Raw genomic sequence first — 18,005 nt, 5'->3', positions numbered from 1 at the left:
TCGTGCGAGCGAAACTGCCCTGCAAATGACTTATATTTCAGAAGTCATAAACGCCATATATATACGAACAATCATAAACTTCGCCCATAAGTAAGATACTAAATCTCATATTAAAATTCATAAATCAACACTACCTATCGTTTATCTAACCGTTTAATTATAGCAGTGATGTACAAACATTTTAGGAACCTGATATTTGACATAACTGATGCCGTCAGCAAAGCCAAAAATTTACGTAAAAAATTATTTGTGAACTTTATTTATGGTGGTGTGTCAATGTTAGCTATTTCACGAATAGAATTAAAATATACGTTTCTTGCTTTACGAATTTTTCCCAATAAATTTAAGGCAATTTGTAAAGTAAGCGAACTGTACCTAACATTAAAGACAAGGAAGATGACTACTGCACTAATGTATAATAAATAAGTATAAAGTATCGCAACCAACGCTCCGGGTGCCTATGAAATGACGTATTGCGAATTCGAGTGCCGACTCGTTTACATTGCATCGTATTTTGCAAGGCACGCATAACAACAGCTTTCGAAAGTATGTCAAGATTGCAATAGCAGTACAGCCGACTCAATCAACAAAGCGAGAAATGCAACGCATCAAAACCTTTCATTTACTAGCATTGCAACGTGAACTTAATAAAATATGCACTTGAATTTTTTACAATAAAACACCGACTTGTTTGACGACGTCGTTCTATAAAATGGGATGGAGGTCTGTGTTTGTTAGTTGACGCTATATAGGTATCTGTTGACGTATTTAACATACTGCAGCAGTGTTTAAAGATAAATTAATATTTCAAGATGAAGTCTTTATACGACTGCTAGACTGTAAACATGAGATGAAAAATCGATTATGATATTCATAGTGCAGACGCTATTGTCAATTCTGGCTGAGTGCCACCAATTCTATGATCAAAGGGATTATCATATATGAAATCCTATCGTTTCCATTGTGACCGCTATCCCGCAATAACATAGAATGGCGACCACAAGCCACTACAATCAATAAACCTGACAACGGCGAGTAGATATAACGGGACTTCGACAAACGTGGAGCGTAAATAGTACGCCGAATTACCGCTCTATGAATAGTCGTATTTACGAAACAATCAACAGCCCATTGTTTAATACGCCATTCGAGGCAACACCCACATAGAATCATGACTCTCATCGTGTCAGGTAAGAACTACAATGAGCGTGAGATGACGAGCCTAACTTCGAGTCAATTTGTTTCCGCACAAATTTACCGAGATCGGGGTAAATCATGACTAATCCTCTCCTAATGGGAACATATTGTCCATTAAGCTTAAGATAAACGCCAAAAAAGCTTTTATTTAATGCATTGTTAGCTGAAAGATGTAAGAAACCGGTTTTATGTTGATGTCGTGTTCTGACCTCGAAGAGTTCGTGACGGAGTGGGCTGTTACTGCACCATAGATCACGCGAACGCAATGCACGATCGGGCGAATGGACTTTAAATTTTGCCGCCGATACAGCACCAGTGAAACGAATATTACGTAATCGAGATCTCAGATACCGCGATAAAGGCCGCTTTCAAAAATCCGCCGCAGACCGCCTACCTTCCGAGAATCTACCCAACTAGCTCAATAAGCTTTCGTATACCCACATCACGGAAGTATAGGTAATAAGAAGTATACTACATTGGTTTTGGGAAATTAACATACCTAATATTATTTCAATACAGAAAAAGCGTATATATTCACAACATATTGCTTTCTAACATTAGCCAAAGTCAATCACCAAATAATAGGATCCATTAAGTATGATCCTTTCACTAAAATGTCTGTAGTTTGTAAAATATCCTGAGACAATGATTGATGCGGGGTTTGAAGGAAAATGGTAATATTGGACTGAATACTGATATATTCTTATATGAAGAACGCAAATATAAACTATCTTGCTACTGCCAAATACAACATGATTCGTAACTATTTCATTGAGATGTAATTTTGTAAAATATTTGATCTCTTATTTCTCAATTATGTAACTCGTTAAGCACACAGCAGCTGTAACATTGATCAAATTTATTTATGTCGTATTTACTAACTTGTTCATACATTTCGGTACATAGGTACTTTGCTAACCTAATCATCGTTTCCATTAAAAGACCCTCATTATTATGGGCAAATTCTTTTACAACTTTTCTGCATTTAATTCCTATGCATTTTTGCGTAATCTAGTTATCAAATACATTTCTCCTCAACTTAAATAAACTCAAATAACTCACCTTCAAGTATGATCCGTAATATTTAGTAACGTACGGGCTGTCACACTGGGACAGCACCATAATCTCCTGCTGTATGTCTTCGATCTCATCTTCAGCCTCTTCTAGATCTATTATCTTGATGGCGACCACTTGCTGTGTCCTATTGTCTACACCCTTGAACACCTCGCCGAACGATCCCTTGCCGATCTTCTCTTGCTTCGTGAAGATCAGCTCAGGGTCGACCTTCTGGAACAATGGAGGGTTCTTGAATATCTTTTTTATTAATATTTCTTTCTTATACATGTATTATAGTAACAAAAACAAACGTCATTGGAATTTATGACACCGAGGACAAAATTAATGTTATTTTAATGATAATGTAGGATAGGTTGATATTATTGAAATCATAATAATTTTATCATTGAAAACAATATTAAGAATTTTAATATTATAATCAAGCATATTCTGATAAAGAATGTTATTAGAACGACACGTCAAATAATAAATATTTGTGGCAAATTTATAGGAATAGATACTTTATCAAATAGTACATGCTTTTCGATAATAGAAACACATTAAAATATTATCTTAAAACGAAATATATGTCCTACAATGATATGCGCGTGTTATGTTAGAAAATTCAATTTAAACAAACACCAAAATTGTACGGATTATACTTATCAACACATCACGATTAAGATAATCACTTTTTAAAAGCATTATGACACCATTTCCTATTATAGGTACAGAACAAATAGGAATACAGACAAGATGAAAAATGTTTTTAAAAATAAACCGGTGTTTTGAATTATGATAGGCAGTGTGATAAATCATAGTACCAAATTGAATTCCCACCAGCTTTAAAAATCTGTTTTTGTTTTTATACGTTCTTCGTACCAAAGTTTGAGCTATCTTTAATACTTGAACAATAAATACGTTAACTTTTTGACAAAAATATGATGGTTTGATACAGTATAATAATCATGGCCATTTTCGATTCATTAAGAACCTAACAAGTCAAATCACGATACCAACATAATAATAGACGTCCTTGGAAATACGAAAATAAATTGCTACCCCCAATTCTACCTCTATAATCACCTTCGCTATTCCTCAGTCATAAGCGTGTAGTATAATTCAAAAACCTTTTGGCATTTGGCTGACATTGCCACGGAGTCAAGGTTTCTTGCGAACGCAAAGCGATCCAACATTTCTCTACGTGACACCTTTACAAAACACGCTACACTATGCAAATGGCGGATACTAAGGCGGGAAAAACTGCTACCAGTTATGTTAATACTGGAACTATTTTTAAACTATATATTTCGTTTTATTGCTTTGATTGATTTGCATAAAAATTTAATGATTATTATATGTATAACAAACAAATCGTTATAGGATAATCTTATAAACAATCGATTTGACTTCCAACATATCTAGAATGTAAAACTGAAATAGATTAGTAAATAGGATGCTAATAAGAAACGCAACGAATTTTCCAGAAATATCTAACTGCCAATGTATTTTTCGAAACACGTGGATCATTTTATCGGGTTTAGCCGGCCGAACATAGTGGGGCCTGGGGGAGACGTGACACGAATGATAAATAGTACAAAATTGGAGCACATTGTGATATAAATCTTATAACATTCATAATCTGGAGGTGAAATCTGCGAGAAGAAAATGGAAAGTGACGCTCTTGGTGGATAGTTCAATACGATTACATTCCCAGATGAAATATCAAAGTGTGAACGTACTTCTAAACATGATTACCACTTAAAACAAGCATGATCTAAACGAGCGTAATTGATTCATTGAAACACACCAGAGAGCCTTATTTTGTATGCAATAAAGATATATTTTGTGCGATGAGTAGGTATGATTACAAAGAGGCGGCAATAACGACATTACGCCCTCTTTAAATTCTACTCGTAAAGGAACCTATAGGGAGTCATAAAACGAAAGACTCATTGCAGAGAGGACAAAAACGTTTATTATGTTTTGCTGGGTTAATTCAAAAAGTTTAATATAGCAGACAACAAGATCTGACGTAGCTGTGCTGTTTTATCTATCTCTTAATTAAAATATTTTGCAGATCTTGGATTCTTAATTCTTACACAATAAGTGCCTGTGATATGTAAAACACGGAAGCTTAAATGGGAATGGACTGGCCATATATTAAGAGGATGTGAAAAATGGAATAGAACATTGATTTTCTGGTATCCCAAAAATGGAAAAAGGAAACGGGGGAGACAGATTAGAAGGTGGGAAGACGAAATCGTAGCAACAGCGGGAAAAACATGGACGAGAACAGCTCTGAACAGAAAAGAGTGGAAGGGAATGGAGGAGGCCTTTGCCAAATCAGGGCAACAGACCAATCTGCCGATGTCGACTCATCAGAGTCTTAATTAAGTTGTTATATGCACATATTGTTTACCATTGTTGTGTCTGATTAAGGCTAATAAATAAATAAATAATAAGTGCCTGACGAAACAAAAAATATAAACATACACAATTTTAAAAGTTTTTAAGTAGTTAAAAATTTAAAATTTGGAATTGTATTTGTAATGAGCATTTTATTTAAGCATGACTCACTTTTCTGTAATACTTAGGTAACGATATTTGAGTTGTAATAAAAAGTACATGGGACTCGTAAATAAAACAGAATCTCAGTTCTATGTATCATTTCAGTAAGGGTAAGTAATAAATTCAAATTCCTCTTAAAGATAACAGAATTTACGACAAAAGTTGCGACAAGAAATAATAATGTGTGCTTCGTTATAGTTATACAATATAAAATATTCTTGTTATTTTTGTTTTAAACGACAATAAAAGTTATGTTTCACTTATTTTATTCCATTTTTTTGTAATTAAATTTCATCATACTTTAATCATTAAGATAGGGGAACATCGTAGGTACATATGTGGAAAATGCATCATTACTCTTATCAGCTATTTTTGATAATTCAACAATTTTATTAATGTTATGAAAATCATAAAATTAATTCATAATATGAATATACGTCAATAAGTGATTAAAATGTTTACTTAATTAATAATCAAAGTTCTATAAATATCTATTCTTTCAATGATAAATGTATTCTCTGGGTAATTAATTTAAGCACTTAATCGTTATAAACCAGGGCTTTTTACTTTCCAACGAAGAATTGATTCTTTATTTCATTGAACTTACTTATAGCATGAACTTATACTGGAACGATTTCAATCTGGATTTTTATAATACTTATATGTGATTCCTGAGTGTTTTGAATACGAGTATGGATTACGGGCACACCACTAGTTGGCGAATATTAAAATGTTGTAGAACAAGAAATTATAACACACTGACTTATAAAAAAAAAACGTTGCCAAAACATAATGAAAGCGAAATATCCATAAAAAATATAAGACCAACTTGTAAAAGACATTCATATCTTCAAAACGTTCATGTATCACACAAAGCAAGAGATACATATTAAAATAATCGTAAATCAATACTGGTATGGCAACCACTAAATATACTTTTCTTCCATACAATTACTACATACTTTACAGTTATCATGTCTAAGCATTCACCAAATAGAAGCTGGTAAGATGCGGATTGCGACAGTAATTCATTAGGTGATGGTGAGCCCCTTTTAAGAAAACCTACAATCTGTTTAAGGTATGTGAGAACCCGTTTGGATACTTTTTGTACCTCGAGCATTACGCCATTATACCATTTAGTAAGTAATTTCACCAACGCGTAAATCCATATTTTAGCTGATTTTTTTACTCTAGAATATTATTGGAGGTAGGATTAGGACAGATAGTAAACCCTGGCGAACGGCGAATGGCGGACTTAATACTAAACCAAATGCCAGTTTTTATGTTCACTGTCCTACGAGGGTAAATCTTAAGTAGAGATATAACCTGAAACTTCCTTTCTATCGTAATATCTTTTGTACATTTATTGTTACTAAGTATATAGAACACCTACATTTAATTGCACAAAACCTAATGAATAAGCAAAACGATGTTGAAATACTATTAGCATTGCAGAGGCGTATTCAAGAGATAAAAGGTCGGCTCTGATTTGCACTGGGTACATCTCTAGTCTATGTATTATAACACAAAGAAAAGAATATTGCAAATCGTTTAAATAAATATTTGGTACTCAACTGCTTTAATGTCAATTTTAAATATATTTTGTGATTTAAAAAAAAAGCGATCTGACGGATATAAGCACCTACCTAAATAGAGTTTAGCAGTACTGGTTTATAACGTAAATTTAAATATGTATATAAATAATTAAATAACAATGAATAAACAAAATGAATCCTTTCAAACGTCTCTTCGTTTCATAATAATCGTCGTACAATTGGTTAATCAGAAAGAATTGTAAAATAACACTTATATAACTTCCTGGCTTTAGATTATGCGATTATCACAACTATTTATAAGGAATATAATAACGTACTATTAAGCGACAATAGAGCGGTGTATTATTAATATCAAAAATATTTTTATATACTGTCGGAGTGTATGATATAGCAATTGCTTTATTTACTTCATTTAATAGAAAGCGTCGGGTATAGCTGTAAGTAATTATTATCAGCCGGAGTAACGATTGTAACTTTAACTAGATCCACCAGGATTTAATAAATTACCTGCAATGAAAGGGCGTTACGACTTGTTCGCGATTAAATGGCGCTGAATTGACACTATCCGCACGCAGCGTTTCCAGCTATTAAAACCTTACTTTTTCAAACCTGTTTTCAATGAAAGTGACGTAGTTCCTCGTTTCATTGTTTGAGTGATGAGTCATGCGAATAGGTGATTTATTGCTGCAATGCAAGCGGAGATTGCAGCTATAAAGATTTAGACTACGACACAAATTGCGACATAAATATAACTGACATTTTCAACGACACTGATTTCACGGCGCGTACATGTCTAATGTGCACGTAATGGACACAAAGAAGAGTCGTATTTATATCGAATATGTTGTACATATATATTGGAACAATAATCACGAAGTATGCTGATTTCATAGTGTCACAGAAGCCGCATACCTTGGGTGTATATTAGAAACGCATTCGTGTCGGGTGACGCGTGCGCAGCCGACATCCGACACGCATTGCGAGAGACGAGGAAATAAAGTTGTATGTAATTCTAAACGATTAATAAACGCGCGGAGCGTAAGAAATTATTGCTTTCTTATGCGTTCACGGTGTGAATGAAAAAACCAAATGAGAATGTAGTAATGGAAGTCGTTATATAAATTTTTACATTTTTAATATCTTCTTTAGATCTAGTTTCCATTTACATAATTAAGAAAAAGGCGCACATTTGGCACAACCAAATTTAAATAGGTACCTAGTTATATCAGTAAAATGAAATTGAACCAATCGTCAAACTTACGTTAGCGGCATGTCGATTATGCGACGGTCGATGTGGTGCCGGCCTGGCTGGCTGCGGAGGCACTTTGAGCTGCCTACGATCAAACGAAGACGCATTGCTGCCAGACCAGCTCCACCGACCGGGACCGTTGCTCCCGTGCGGCAGGGAATACGAAGACTGAGGCCTCAGATGCCTCACACTGGGTCCGGACAGTATTGGACCCGCAGGACCGCGTTGCGGCATCGGCCCCGCTTGACCTTGGACGTAATGGTAATGAGGAGGAGTAGACACCGCAGCGCCCCACATTTTGTATAACTTATCACTCACAACACTTTGAAATCACAATTCACATCACCTCATTATATCAGCAGTGATTGCTTACTGATCCACATTACACTACATAACTGGCCGCTGCCTTATCATCCCTACACCTGATAATATTATAATTAGCCGATTAATTTTTATTTTTATGGAATGATAAGTCGCGCAATACCAGAAGCGAGCGAAACTGGCCACAGTTTGAACTATAATGACTACTTGGAAACGTTGACACTTTGAAAGCAAGACCTCACCGGACGTAAGTAAGACGCGATTGGAATTAATTCACGTTTGATGGACAATGGTCTCACCGAATATGGTCGCTAATGAACCTAAAGTAATTTAAACGTATTTTTGTTTAGAAATATTGCGGTCAGTGAAGTCATTTAAAGTCACTACACTGTTAAAGGCCAAAATTACAACGGTACCGCGTCTACCAGTAGAATATAATGGGAAGATCCGAAAACGTGGCACTGAACTGCGTTTTAAAGTTCACGTCACTGAATATTACAATCCAATGGTAACTTAAACAACAGCCACACGGTTTCCACTCCGTCGAACAGCACAAGAGAAATCAGTCCCGACACGACAAATCCATAGTGATGGATGGCGTGTGAGTTACAACGCATTTGAGTGTAGACTGTTGCGTGCTGGCTGCGGTCGTAAAGCGTTCCACATCGGCCGTCCTGGCAATTGCATTATAATTTTTCGCAAGGGAGCGCGGGGGCGCAACCATTGCGCGGGCGGCGGGCGGAGAGCGGCGCCAACAGACCGTGCAGCACCAGCTGCTTCGGCGCGCCGCTTCGCTTCCACGCTAAACATTACACAGAGCACCGCGGTGAACCACCAGCCGCGTGAATCGTAACGCGACCGACCGCAATCACCGCTAAACTACGAATTGCCCACTCTAAAACTGTAAGCCTGCAACGTTATCATTGCACGTAACGCTATATTGTCAGCTGCTGAATAAAACTAGGCCTCAATAATGGCACCATAAAAAATACCCGCAGTTGAAAGAGAAAGTTAATGAACACATTTGCAACACAATCAAATCTGTCTGTGGACTGCTACAAAACAATAGATGCCCTCGTGTCAAAATAGTACCTACTACGAGAAACATGTATAGGATGAATCGTTCTCAAAACAAAGAACAAATTGAAGGAACAATGACAAATTGGTTTTAGGCGTTCCCGTTAACGAGCGCGAAAGTCAGTGAAACAAAGGCATTACGAAACTTTCGTTGACCTGCTCTAGCAAGTATTTGGCTTGACGCACACTATGTACAAAGGATTAGTATTCCGTTTACGACATTCCACGGCAATGGCAGTGGCTTGGACTGTTCTGAGGAGTCACCGGCCTCAGCCGTGATGTGAATACCGACCGATGTCATTCCATACTTTTACAGCAGCGCTTCACATCACCATAACCGTACGATATTGGTCGACGTGACCCACATATATTATTTGGGCTTAGGTCCTTTTTTTGGGATACATCTAAACTGATACAGACACAAGCAAAATAAAACTAATAAGAATATGGCGTTTTAGTCATGATCTACATGATCATAATAAAACCTACACAAGATGGCTCTCTCTTATTTAGATTCCGCATACGTATCTTAATCACCTTGACAAATTTTAGGCGTTATCATTAGCTTAACCAAGATAAGACGAGAGTGAAAACCTTGTCAAATTTATAAAACACACACACCGAACGCTAGAACAAATACTTGTTAGTGCCAATAAAAACGAAGTATAAGACCTCAAAGTCTAATACCTTAAACAACCGATAGACACCGAGGCCTACGCGTGACTAAAAGAAGCAAGGAGTAATCATTTAACAATAAATTCTGAGAATAATAGAAGCACGTATCGTAGGATGTACGCATTTATACAAATATGGACCTTAAGATGTAAAATTGATTGAAGATATTCCAATCAATTGTACATGAGTACTATTACGAAAAGTGTTAAATGAAATTTCCTAACTATCCATTGATCTCCACTTCAAAACAAGATAATGTTATCTTGATTCATGACATTCCATGTTCTATCTATAGAAGGAAAAGATAAAAGATTAACCATATAAAATGATTGTGCAAAATATTGTTCGTTGTTTTAAAAATAAAGGAAGTAAATTATACATGCTCATACCATAACAAAGCTTTATGAAGCGATGGCAAATGGGATCAATTTTGCAAAGAAGTTAGTTAATAATATATAAACAGATCTTTTCTCAAATTGTAAACATCACTGTATATACCTTACGAACAAAAGTCGAATAAAAATAGCCTCAAACGCAATATTTATCCATCATTTATAAACAACTGGATTGCAGTAAAATTAAATACCTGTGTACGCTAGGAAGCTGGATCTAGTTGCCGGTGCCTCAGAACATAAATCGTATAAACACAACAGTTCCAAAATTTATCGCCACGACTTAAGTATTCACTGTACGCGGAAATCGCCCGACTGTTTCATTTACCATTAAATAACATTGTTATTGGACGGGAATAAACGGCGATAGAAATACATTGAAACAGTTCCGATTCACCGCATACGTGCTTTTGATCGGTGGAGAATTGAGTTCGATTAAATAGAGCTGTTTCGTGTTACATTCTTTTTATAGCGATACAGCATATCGTTTTGAACTCGTCTAAGTAAACAACGAAAATGCAATGCAATGCAGTAAATTGTTTTCAACTGGTTGTGAGATTATTTTAAATTCGACTAAAAGTTCGCAAAACAGCATATCTTCTTCTTCTTCTTCTTCTTCTTATATATATATAAAAATGAATCGCAAAATGTGTTGGTAAGCGCATAACTTGAGAACGGCTGAACCGATTTCGATAATTTTTTTTTTTATTATATTCCTTGAAGTACGAGGATGGTTCTTATGTAGAGAAAACGTAAATATTATGTACCACGGGCGAAGCCGGGGCGGACTGCTAGTTTCTAATAATTCTTGATTATTTTACAGACAAACCAAACAATAAAACTTAGCCTTTATTTTTATACTAACACTCACACTAAAAATAAAGATATAACATTGATTTAAAACTATTATGAGGCAATTATGTAACCATTATCTTATATAACAACAAAGTAAACTATCAAAAACCGTGTGAACAAGAAAGAGCCAGCGTCATTAGCTTCGAATGATGTAAGAAGTGTTATTGAAATGATCTAGTTATTACTTATTAGACAGTCCGCACCTGACCATTGCGAGCACAAAACATCCCATTTGCGTCACATCGGAAACGCATTAAGTGAACGAGTACAGCGCCATGAAAGCGCAATATCCGACCGACACACCAGCACCCGGTTATTGCTGTATTAGCGTCGATATTAAACATCGTATGAGACCAATGACAACGAATCAACTTACAATCACCGGCTCGCCAGCCTTTCCATTCAACAAAAAGCCAATTTGCTATAACAACATTCACGTCTTAATAATTTTCAAAAAACGGACTTTCTGAAACGTTGGCCAGAATCCCATAAAACTTAATTTAATTTTCTATAAAAGGCGCTTAAGGAAATTAAATCATTTTAATGTCATAACTTCGGACGATTCTCTAATAATCCCTAAAAGCTGTCCCTGTTAATTAATGTTAATTTACCGCTTCAAGCAGAAACTTAAATGATTTCAAAACTCTGCCTTCAAATTAAGCAATGGGCGATTCAATTAAGATCTACAAGCTTTGTGTTTTGCTTTAGGCTTTAGAGGCCGATTAAATTTAAGAACAGTTTTTATGTTGGTGTCCTTTTACAACATGAACAATCAAGCTATGTTATTTTGTTTATTATTCTTTGAAATTAAATCCACTTTAACCATACTCAATAAATTCCAAAGATTTCAAACATGTTATCTTTCACTTCCACATAGCAGATACATATATTTGTGAGCCGTGAGCGTATAGAGATAAATCGGATGTTCCGCAAAAAGGAAGACCAATAAAATGTTCCCATTCCGACGGCGTCTTATTTAAGAGCTCTCGATTATTCAACGTGAACCGACTCGTGTGCAGTGAATGCAGCGGCAATGGTCCGAAAACAGCTATTTCCACCTCGCGCCTCGCGAAGAAAGAGAAAATCGATGTTCCACCGACGTGCTCCTCCTGTCGCTGTGTAACAACTGTGTTCGACAAACTACAGGTGACGACATACGTGTTATGACTGCTCCAGCGCTTCTACCTACTTTAAACTTCAAACAGAACTGAGAAATACAATCTTATTCTTACGTATGCACTAATTGTGTTTGCAAAATTGGAAATGCAGAAGTGAATCAATTATTTTACATGACATACCAACCCCATAAGTATCCACAATAATTAGTATAGGGTGATTGACATCGGAAAATGAGAGAGTTTGGTAGGCGAAGAAACGAAGGGGTTGTATATTCGTTTATCTCGCCCCATCCATCACCGTAGGAAACTCTATAAGAAACCGTTAAGATACTTTCAATCATTATCCAGAATATCTATATAAATAACTGCAATAAATAGTATGGGATGTTTACGACAAAAAAGCTTCCGAAACTTATCACCAAGTTTGCCAAAGTGAAGCTGACGACTGGGCCACTTTTGTCAATATTAATTTAAGATACCATTTGACATGTGTACATAATTTGGACAAGGTGTAGACGGCACTTGAAAAGGAAGTATCAGTGTCTACTTTAATCACCATTTCAACATGTTAGCTGAAACTTGTGGGTAGCGACATCACCGTTATTAAAAAATGTCATACAGACGAGACGTATTTATTAGGAAACTTTCAATCGAAATTTCCATTCAGATCCATCAATATTTCGGAATAATTAAATTAAAAACATAAAATTATAATTAAAAAAATACAAAAAATGTAAATACTTTAGTTTAAACAAGTACATAATGCTGCATAAATATACAATGTGTAGTAGGTATATAATCTGTATGGTACAAGCGTCGCGACCTTAAAATACGATAGGTTATGCGGCTTACCACCGAGATGAAAGTTCACACTGTATCTCATTACCTAGGTGTTAGAAAGCGGAGCAACCAGCAGGTCTATTATAATCTATTGATGTATATAAATAACAGTAATTAACTTAATGATGTCATATTACTTCATAATAACAATTGCTTTATAATGGCATCATATTGTATGCTTAATATTAATTTGATTTTTTTTTATTTATAAATTCCATTAGTTATTTTTAACGATATCCAATAGTATCTTACAAAATAATTTCCTCTGGGACAATTTCTACTTTACTAAAGCTGAAGTAACATTGCTTCCGCATGAATAATATACTCCCGAAATGTGTTACAAAAATATCCTCATGTGTCATATTCAAGTCGGATTCGTGCACATATTTTCCTCTCAAGAAAATCTATTTACCTCTAAACAATACTGTGAATGAAAGTAATTTTTGAAAGTGGCCGCGGTGCGATCACGCAACCGAAGAGCCGATTAAATGGACGCAATCAGTATAAACTACAACGTTATCGCAATAATTATTTTACGAAATTATTACACATTTGTGTATCGTCTTATATAATGGCGGATTATATTTTAAAGTAGATTTTTTAAATATGTAAATAACATGTGCTTAACGGTGCTCGATTAAATTAGTACATATAAATTATTACATTTAATACATTCAGTATACAAATATATCAGTAACTATAAATATACCTACACTTTAATAATGAGGTAGATTAACGTGATAATATTATGTATATTGCCATTTCTTGGGACATATTTATGTATTATCAATTTGATATAAGTAATAAAAAGAAGTGAAATCATCAATAATATATATAAAACCTATTACAAAATATATTTAATAACATCCAGGAAAATGTACTAAATAAGGAAACTTGTGTGATTTAATAACGCCATTACAGTTTAATTCCTGATAAAAAGAACTGTTTGTAAAAACGTGGTAAATTCCGAGTTATTATTATTGTAAATCTATCTTATATTAAAACTATTTCGTATCGACACTCAGAAACATTTCCACTAGTTTTTAATCACTTCATATCTAACTTATCTCTGTTATAGCCGATAATCTATACTCTATAGGACCTGTGAATCATTAAGTGTATGTGAATATTAGTCACATTTATTTACAATACTAAAATAATTTAAGGATTTCTTTATAATATGAACCTAAGTATATATTATAATTTAAGTAAATGAACCTAACGATAATAAGGAACGCGAGTCGTGTATGATTTCTGTTACTATTCAATATTCATCTTAGCAATTACTATCTTTTTTAAACAATGTTCCTAACAAACATGCAGCGAAAGGTATCAACACCTGATTTTATCTACAGTTGTATATCCAATCAATTTTCATAATAGGGAAGCATAGCGTTTCGTTCAGAAACCGGCATTCATTATCGACCTAACGACATAGTAATAATTATGTACATTCTTTACACTAACACAATCTAATGTGTTTGTGTAACGAGTAAACTATGAGTTAATAGCTTACTCAACACAAGCATTGCCGTGAGCGTGAAGATGGCACGGCTATTGAACAAACGGGGGACCTGCGCCCGCGCAAGGTCACTGTGACATTACCGACCGGACAATTAGCATGAATTACTGCCATTTCGCAAAGGAGTTGTAAACAACAACACGGTGGAATGTATCGACAAATATGACAGATGTAAAACTTGTCTCAACTAATTATAATAATAACCTATTTGTGAATGTGTACTGCGATATAAATTTGATATTTTTATCTTTCTCTTCTTTTGCAATACAACAAAACGATTTGCTCTAGATTTCATAACAAAAAATTGCCTTCATGGTCGTAGAAATTTAGACAAATTAAAGCAAATCAGTAAAATAGCATGAAATATTTATCCTTGAAAGTTGGCAACTTTTACATTACCAACATTAGGTAAACTCTGATAATTTCTGTCACGAATTTGTAACTCCACGCTAACAGTAGTTTGTTTACTACGCACCTCTGCACAATATTTTTAGCATAAACAAAGAATCGCGTGTACTACAATAATCTATAAGGCCAAGGGCAGATGGGCACGCAGAAACAATTATTGCATTCATTATTTTATCATACTATTATTTTATTTCAGAGAATTCTTGACATTAAATGACCAGAGCCGGGGACTTCCTAAGTTAAGCGCAAAGGAAAATGCTACTGAAATTGCAATCTCATGACATTGAACATTCATAATTTGTGTTATTCCGTACTGCAATAACTAGGTATTAGTAGGTTAATATTATAGACTAATAAGATATAGGCCGGGAAATATACGTCCATCATACCTAGTCTCACGCAGTGGTATAAGATAAAATATAATCAACTGCATAATGCAAATACATACAATTATTTGGTCCGTCAATATAGCATCTAATACCGAAGATCAACAAAGCAAAAACTGAATGTAATCGATTTATTAAAATTGAATCGCTCCGGCACGTGGACCCACTACATGTGATTACAAAAAGCGCAATCAAAGGAAGATAGATGAGTTCCATGTGCAGGTCTGTGATTAGGAAGCCGCTCTCTTATTGCATAATATACTGGTATCGAACGAAGCAATCTATGTTATTTAGCACATTTATTGCCAAGCCCACCAAGACAGCTTCATTATAATCCAACGCTGTATACTGACGCTGTTCCATATAGTAGGTAATATAAAACTGTATTTAATGTGTGATTTTTTAATAAAATTGCAACACTGTAATTTAATACAAATGTTTAACGTTTAAGCTTCATCCAAAGCTATGTAATTAGTTATTTTTATAATTAAACTAGCGGTCCGCCCCGGCTTCGCCCGTGGTACATATGAAAAATAGATGTTGGCCGATTCTCAGACTTACCCGATATGCACAGAAAATTTCATGAGAATCGGTCCACCCGTTTCGGAGGAGTATGCAGACTAACATTGTGACACGAGAATTTTATATATAATAGACTACAAGCCCGCATAGGACAAAAATATGGGTCAAATGAACCACCAGGGGACATATCTAGAACGATAGCAGAGCAAAAAATAATAAGATTCATCACTATGCCGTCACTTGTAAGCTGTCCAACTGAGTGCAGATGAGAATTGAAAAGTACAGGTAGACTCGGTAAATTTTGGTCATATATTTTTGTACGGCATTCTTAACCATCGATAGATCCATTAAAAATAATAAGAAACCGCTCAGTGCCGTACAAAAATGTTGGTCCACCAAGTCGGAATTTTTATTTAATTTCCGAGAGTTACCGGGGGTAAATTTGGTCATTTGACCATGTACGGCATCTGTGTCATACTATTGCTATACTGCTTTTAATCCATTATTCCGCAACGCCGTACAAAAATCATGGGGACAAGGGGGAAAAATCGAGAGTTGCAATCCCCTCTCTTTCCCCACTCCAGGGGGTCATTTGACTAAGTACGGCTTCGGTTCCAAAACATTATCTAGCACTCAAAAGTACTATTAAAAGCAATGCCGTCAAAAAATAATTGTTCTTTTAAATGTATACCAATAATCATCTTAATTTCATCGAATTCTTGATATAAAGAGCTGTAAGGTCATTTGACCCTGTACGGGAACTTTTTTTTTAACATGATATTGTAAAATTCAATTGTTGTATAGTATTGCCGTTCAAAAGAAACCGTTCTAAAAAAAGTAATAGAGAAATGCAAAACCAGAAATTTTGTTAAAGTTTAAACATCGTAGATTAATGAAATATAATAGTTTTCTACACTTTATCCGTTGTTTTAAATAGTATTAACATAGATAAATTAGGATAAAACGATGCCGTACATTTTTGTGCAGACCACATCTTTTAGGCTGATGAAAGCGACGAAAGCTACAATTTTAAGGGTGCTTTATGGCCATTTGATACAGTACGGCATTAACATATTTTTACCCAACTACGGCAAAGCAAAAGGAGGGTTATGGTTGTTTACAGGTCATGTATGTATGTTCATCTATTCCCTCGTAACTTCTAAACTACTTATCAGAATTCGACAAATGACATATCATTAGAAGCGTCTGAATTGTTCACTGGATAACCAGCGACCAGCTAGCTAAAGGCTATATGGGGTTTCACAAAATCTAATGTGGCGCCCTCTAGCGGACAAAACAAACAGAGTAAAAAAATAAAGTTAAGATAAATATGTAGTGTTTGGTATCATTTGAAAGCGCTTTACTTGTACATTTTGAATATGTATATATTACTAGCATTTGCTTGTGACTTTACCTGTATTCATGGACTGATTGCATATAATTCACATCTTTTCGTTCATAGCTTTTTTATTAGTTCATCCGACTTTCCAAGGTGATAATTAACCACCTCGAGCTTCTTAATATTAATGTATATTTATATTTTATTATAAAAATATAAAGCAAACATTTCGTTATATGGATTTTTTTCTTTTTCAGATTTTTCCCCTTTGAACCAACGAAAATGTACGGCACATGAAAAAATATTATCTATGCATAAAATACTTTAAAAATAAATTTATTTCGTGTTGTGTCAAATGACCCCCTGGAGTGGGGAAAGAGAGGGGATTACAACTCTCGATTTTTTCCCCTTGTCCCCATGATTTTTGTACGGCGTTGCGGAATAATGGATTAAAAGCAGTATAGCAATAGTATGACACAGATGCCGTACATGGTCAAATGACCAAATTTACCCCCGGTAACTCTCGGAAATTAAATAAAAATTCCGACTTGGTGGACCACCATTTTTGTACGGCACTGAGCGGTTTCTTATTATTTTTAATGGATCTATCGATGGTTAAGAATGCCGTACAAAAATATATGACCAAAATTTACCGAGTCTACCTGTACTTTTCAATTCTCATCTGCACTCAGTTGGACAGCTTACAAGTGACGGCATAGTGATGAATCTTATTATTTTTTGCTCTGCTATCGTTCTAGATATGTCCCCTGGTGGTTCATTTGACCCATATTTTTGTCCTATGCGGGCTTGTAGTCTATAAGATTTCGTACTGACACGTGTTAAATATCAAACTCGTCTCTCGTTTCATGCTCGTTTCGGATCCAGATGACAGATCGTAATCACAATGCATATTTATAATCT

At 35.0% G+C, this 18,005-nt stretch overlaps 1 protein-coding gene and 1 long non-coding RNA gene across 8 annotated transcripts in view; one reads left to right on the top strand and one right to left on the bottom strand.

Moving 5' to 3' along the window:
* Positions 1-18,005, bottom strand: part of GckIII (Germinal centre kinase III) — a 92,167-nt gene that overhangs the window by 67,074 nt on the left and 7,088 nt on the right. For 2 of the 7 annotated variants that reach the window (XR_016458104.1, XM_090115674.1), the window contains exons 1-2: positions 7,642-8,834; positions 2,260-2,484 (exon numbers count right to left, since the gene is read on the bottom strand). Coding sequence is in view for 6 of the 7 variants with exons in the window: in XM_090115674.1 (XP_089971800.1) it covers positions 2,260-2,484; positions 7,642-7,926 (510 nt within the window). In the remaining variant the exon portion in view is untranslated. Of the gene's footprint in view, positions 1-2,259; positions 2,485-7,641; positions 8,835-18,005 lie in introns of those variants that run through there. The other 5 variants (XM_090115660.1, XM_090115662.1, XM_090115668.1 and 2 more) reach the window with 5 other exon arrangements.
* Positions 5,889-18,005, top strand: part of LOC149910613 (uncharacterized) — a 341,209-nt gene continuing 329,092 nt past the window's right edge. The window contains exon 1 of the long non-coding RNA XR_016458112.1: positions 5,889-5,902. This is a non-coding gene — a long non-coding RNA (uncharacterized LOC149910613). The remainder of the gene's footprint in view (positions 5,903-18,005) is intronic.

This window comes from Colias eurytheme, chromosome 2 (assembly GCF_061535395.1).
Source record: "Colias eurytheme isolate Ceu_HAF_F1 chromosome 2, ilColEury1 Martin Lab GWU primary, whole genome shotgun sequence".
NCBI classification, from domain to species: Eukaryota; Metazoa; Arthropoda; class Insecta; order Lepidoptera; family Pieridae; genus Colias; species Colias eurytheme.
Note: the sequence above shows the minus strand (reverse complement) of the source record. Positions and strands in the feature narration are given on the sequence as shown.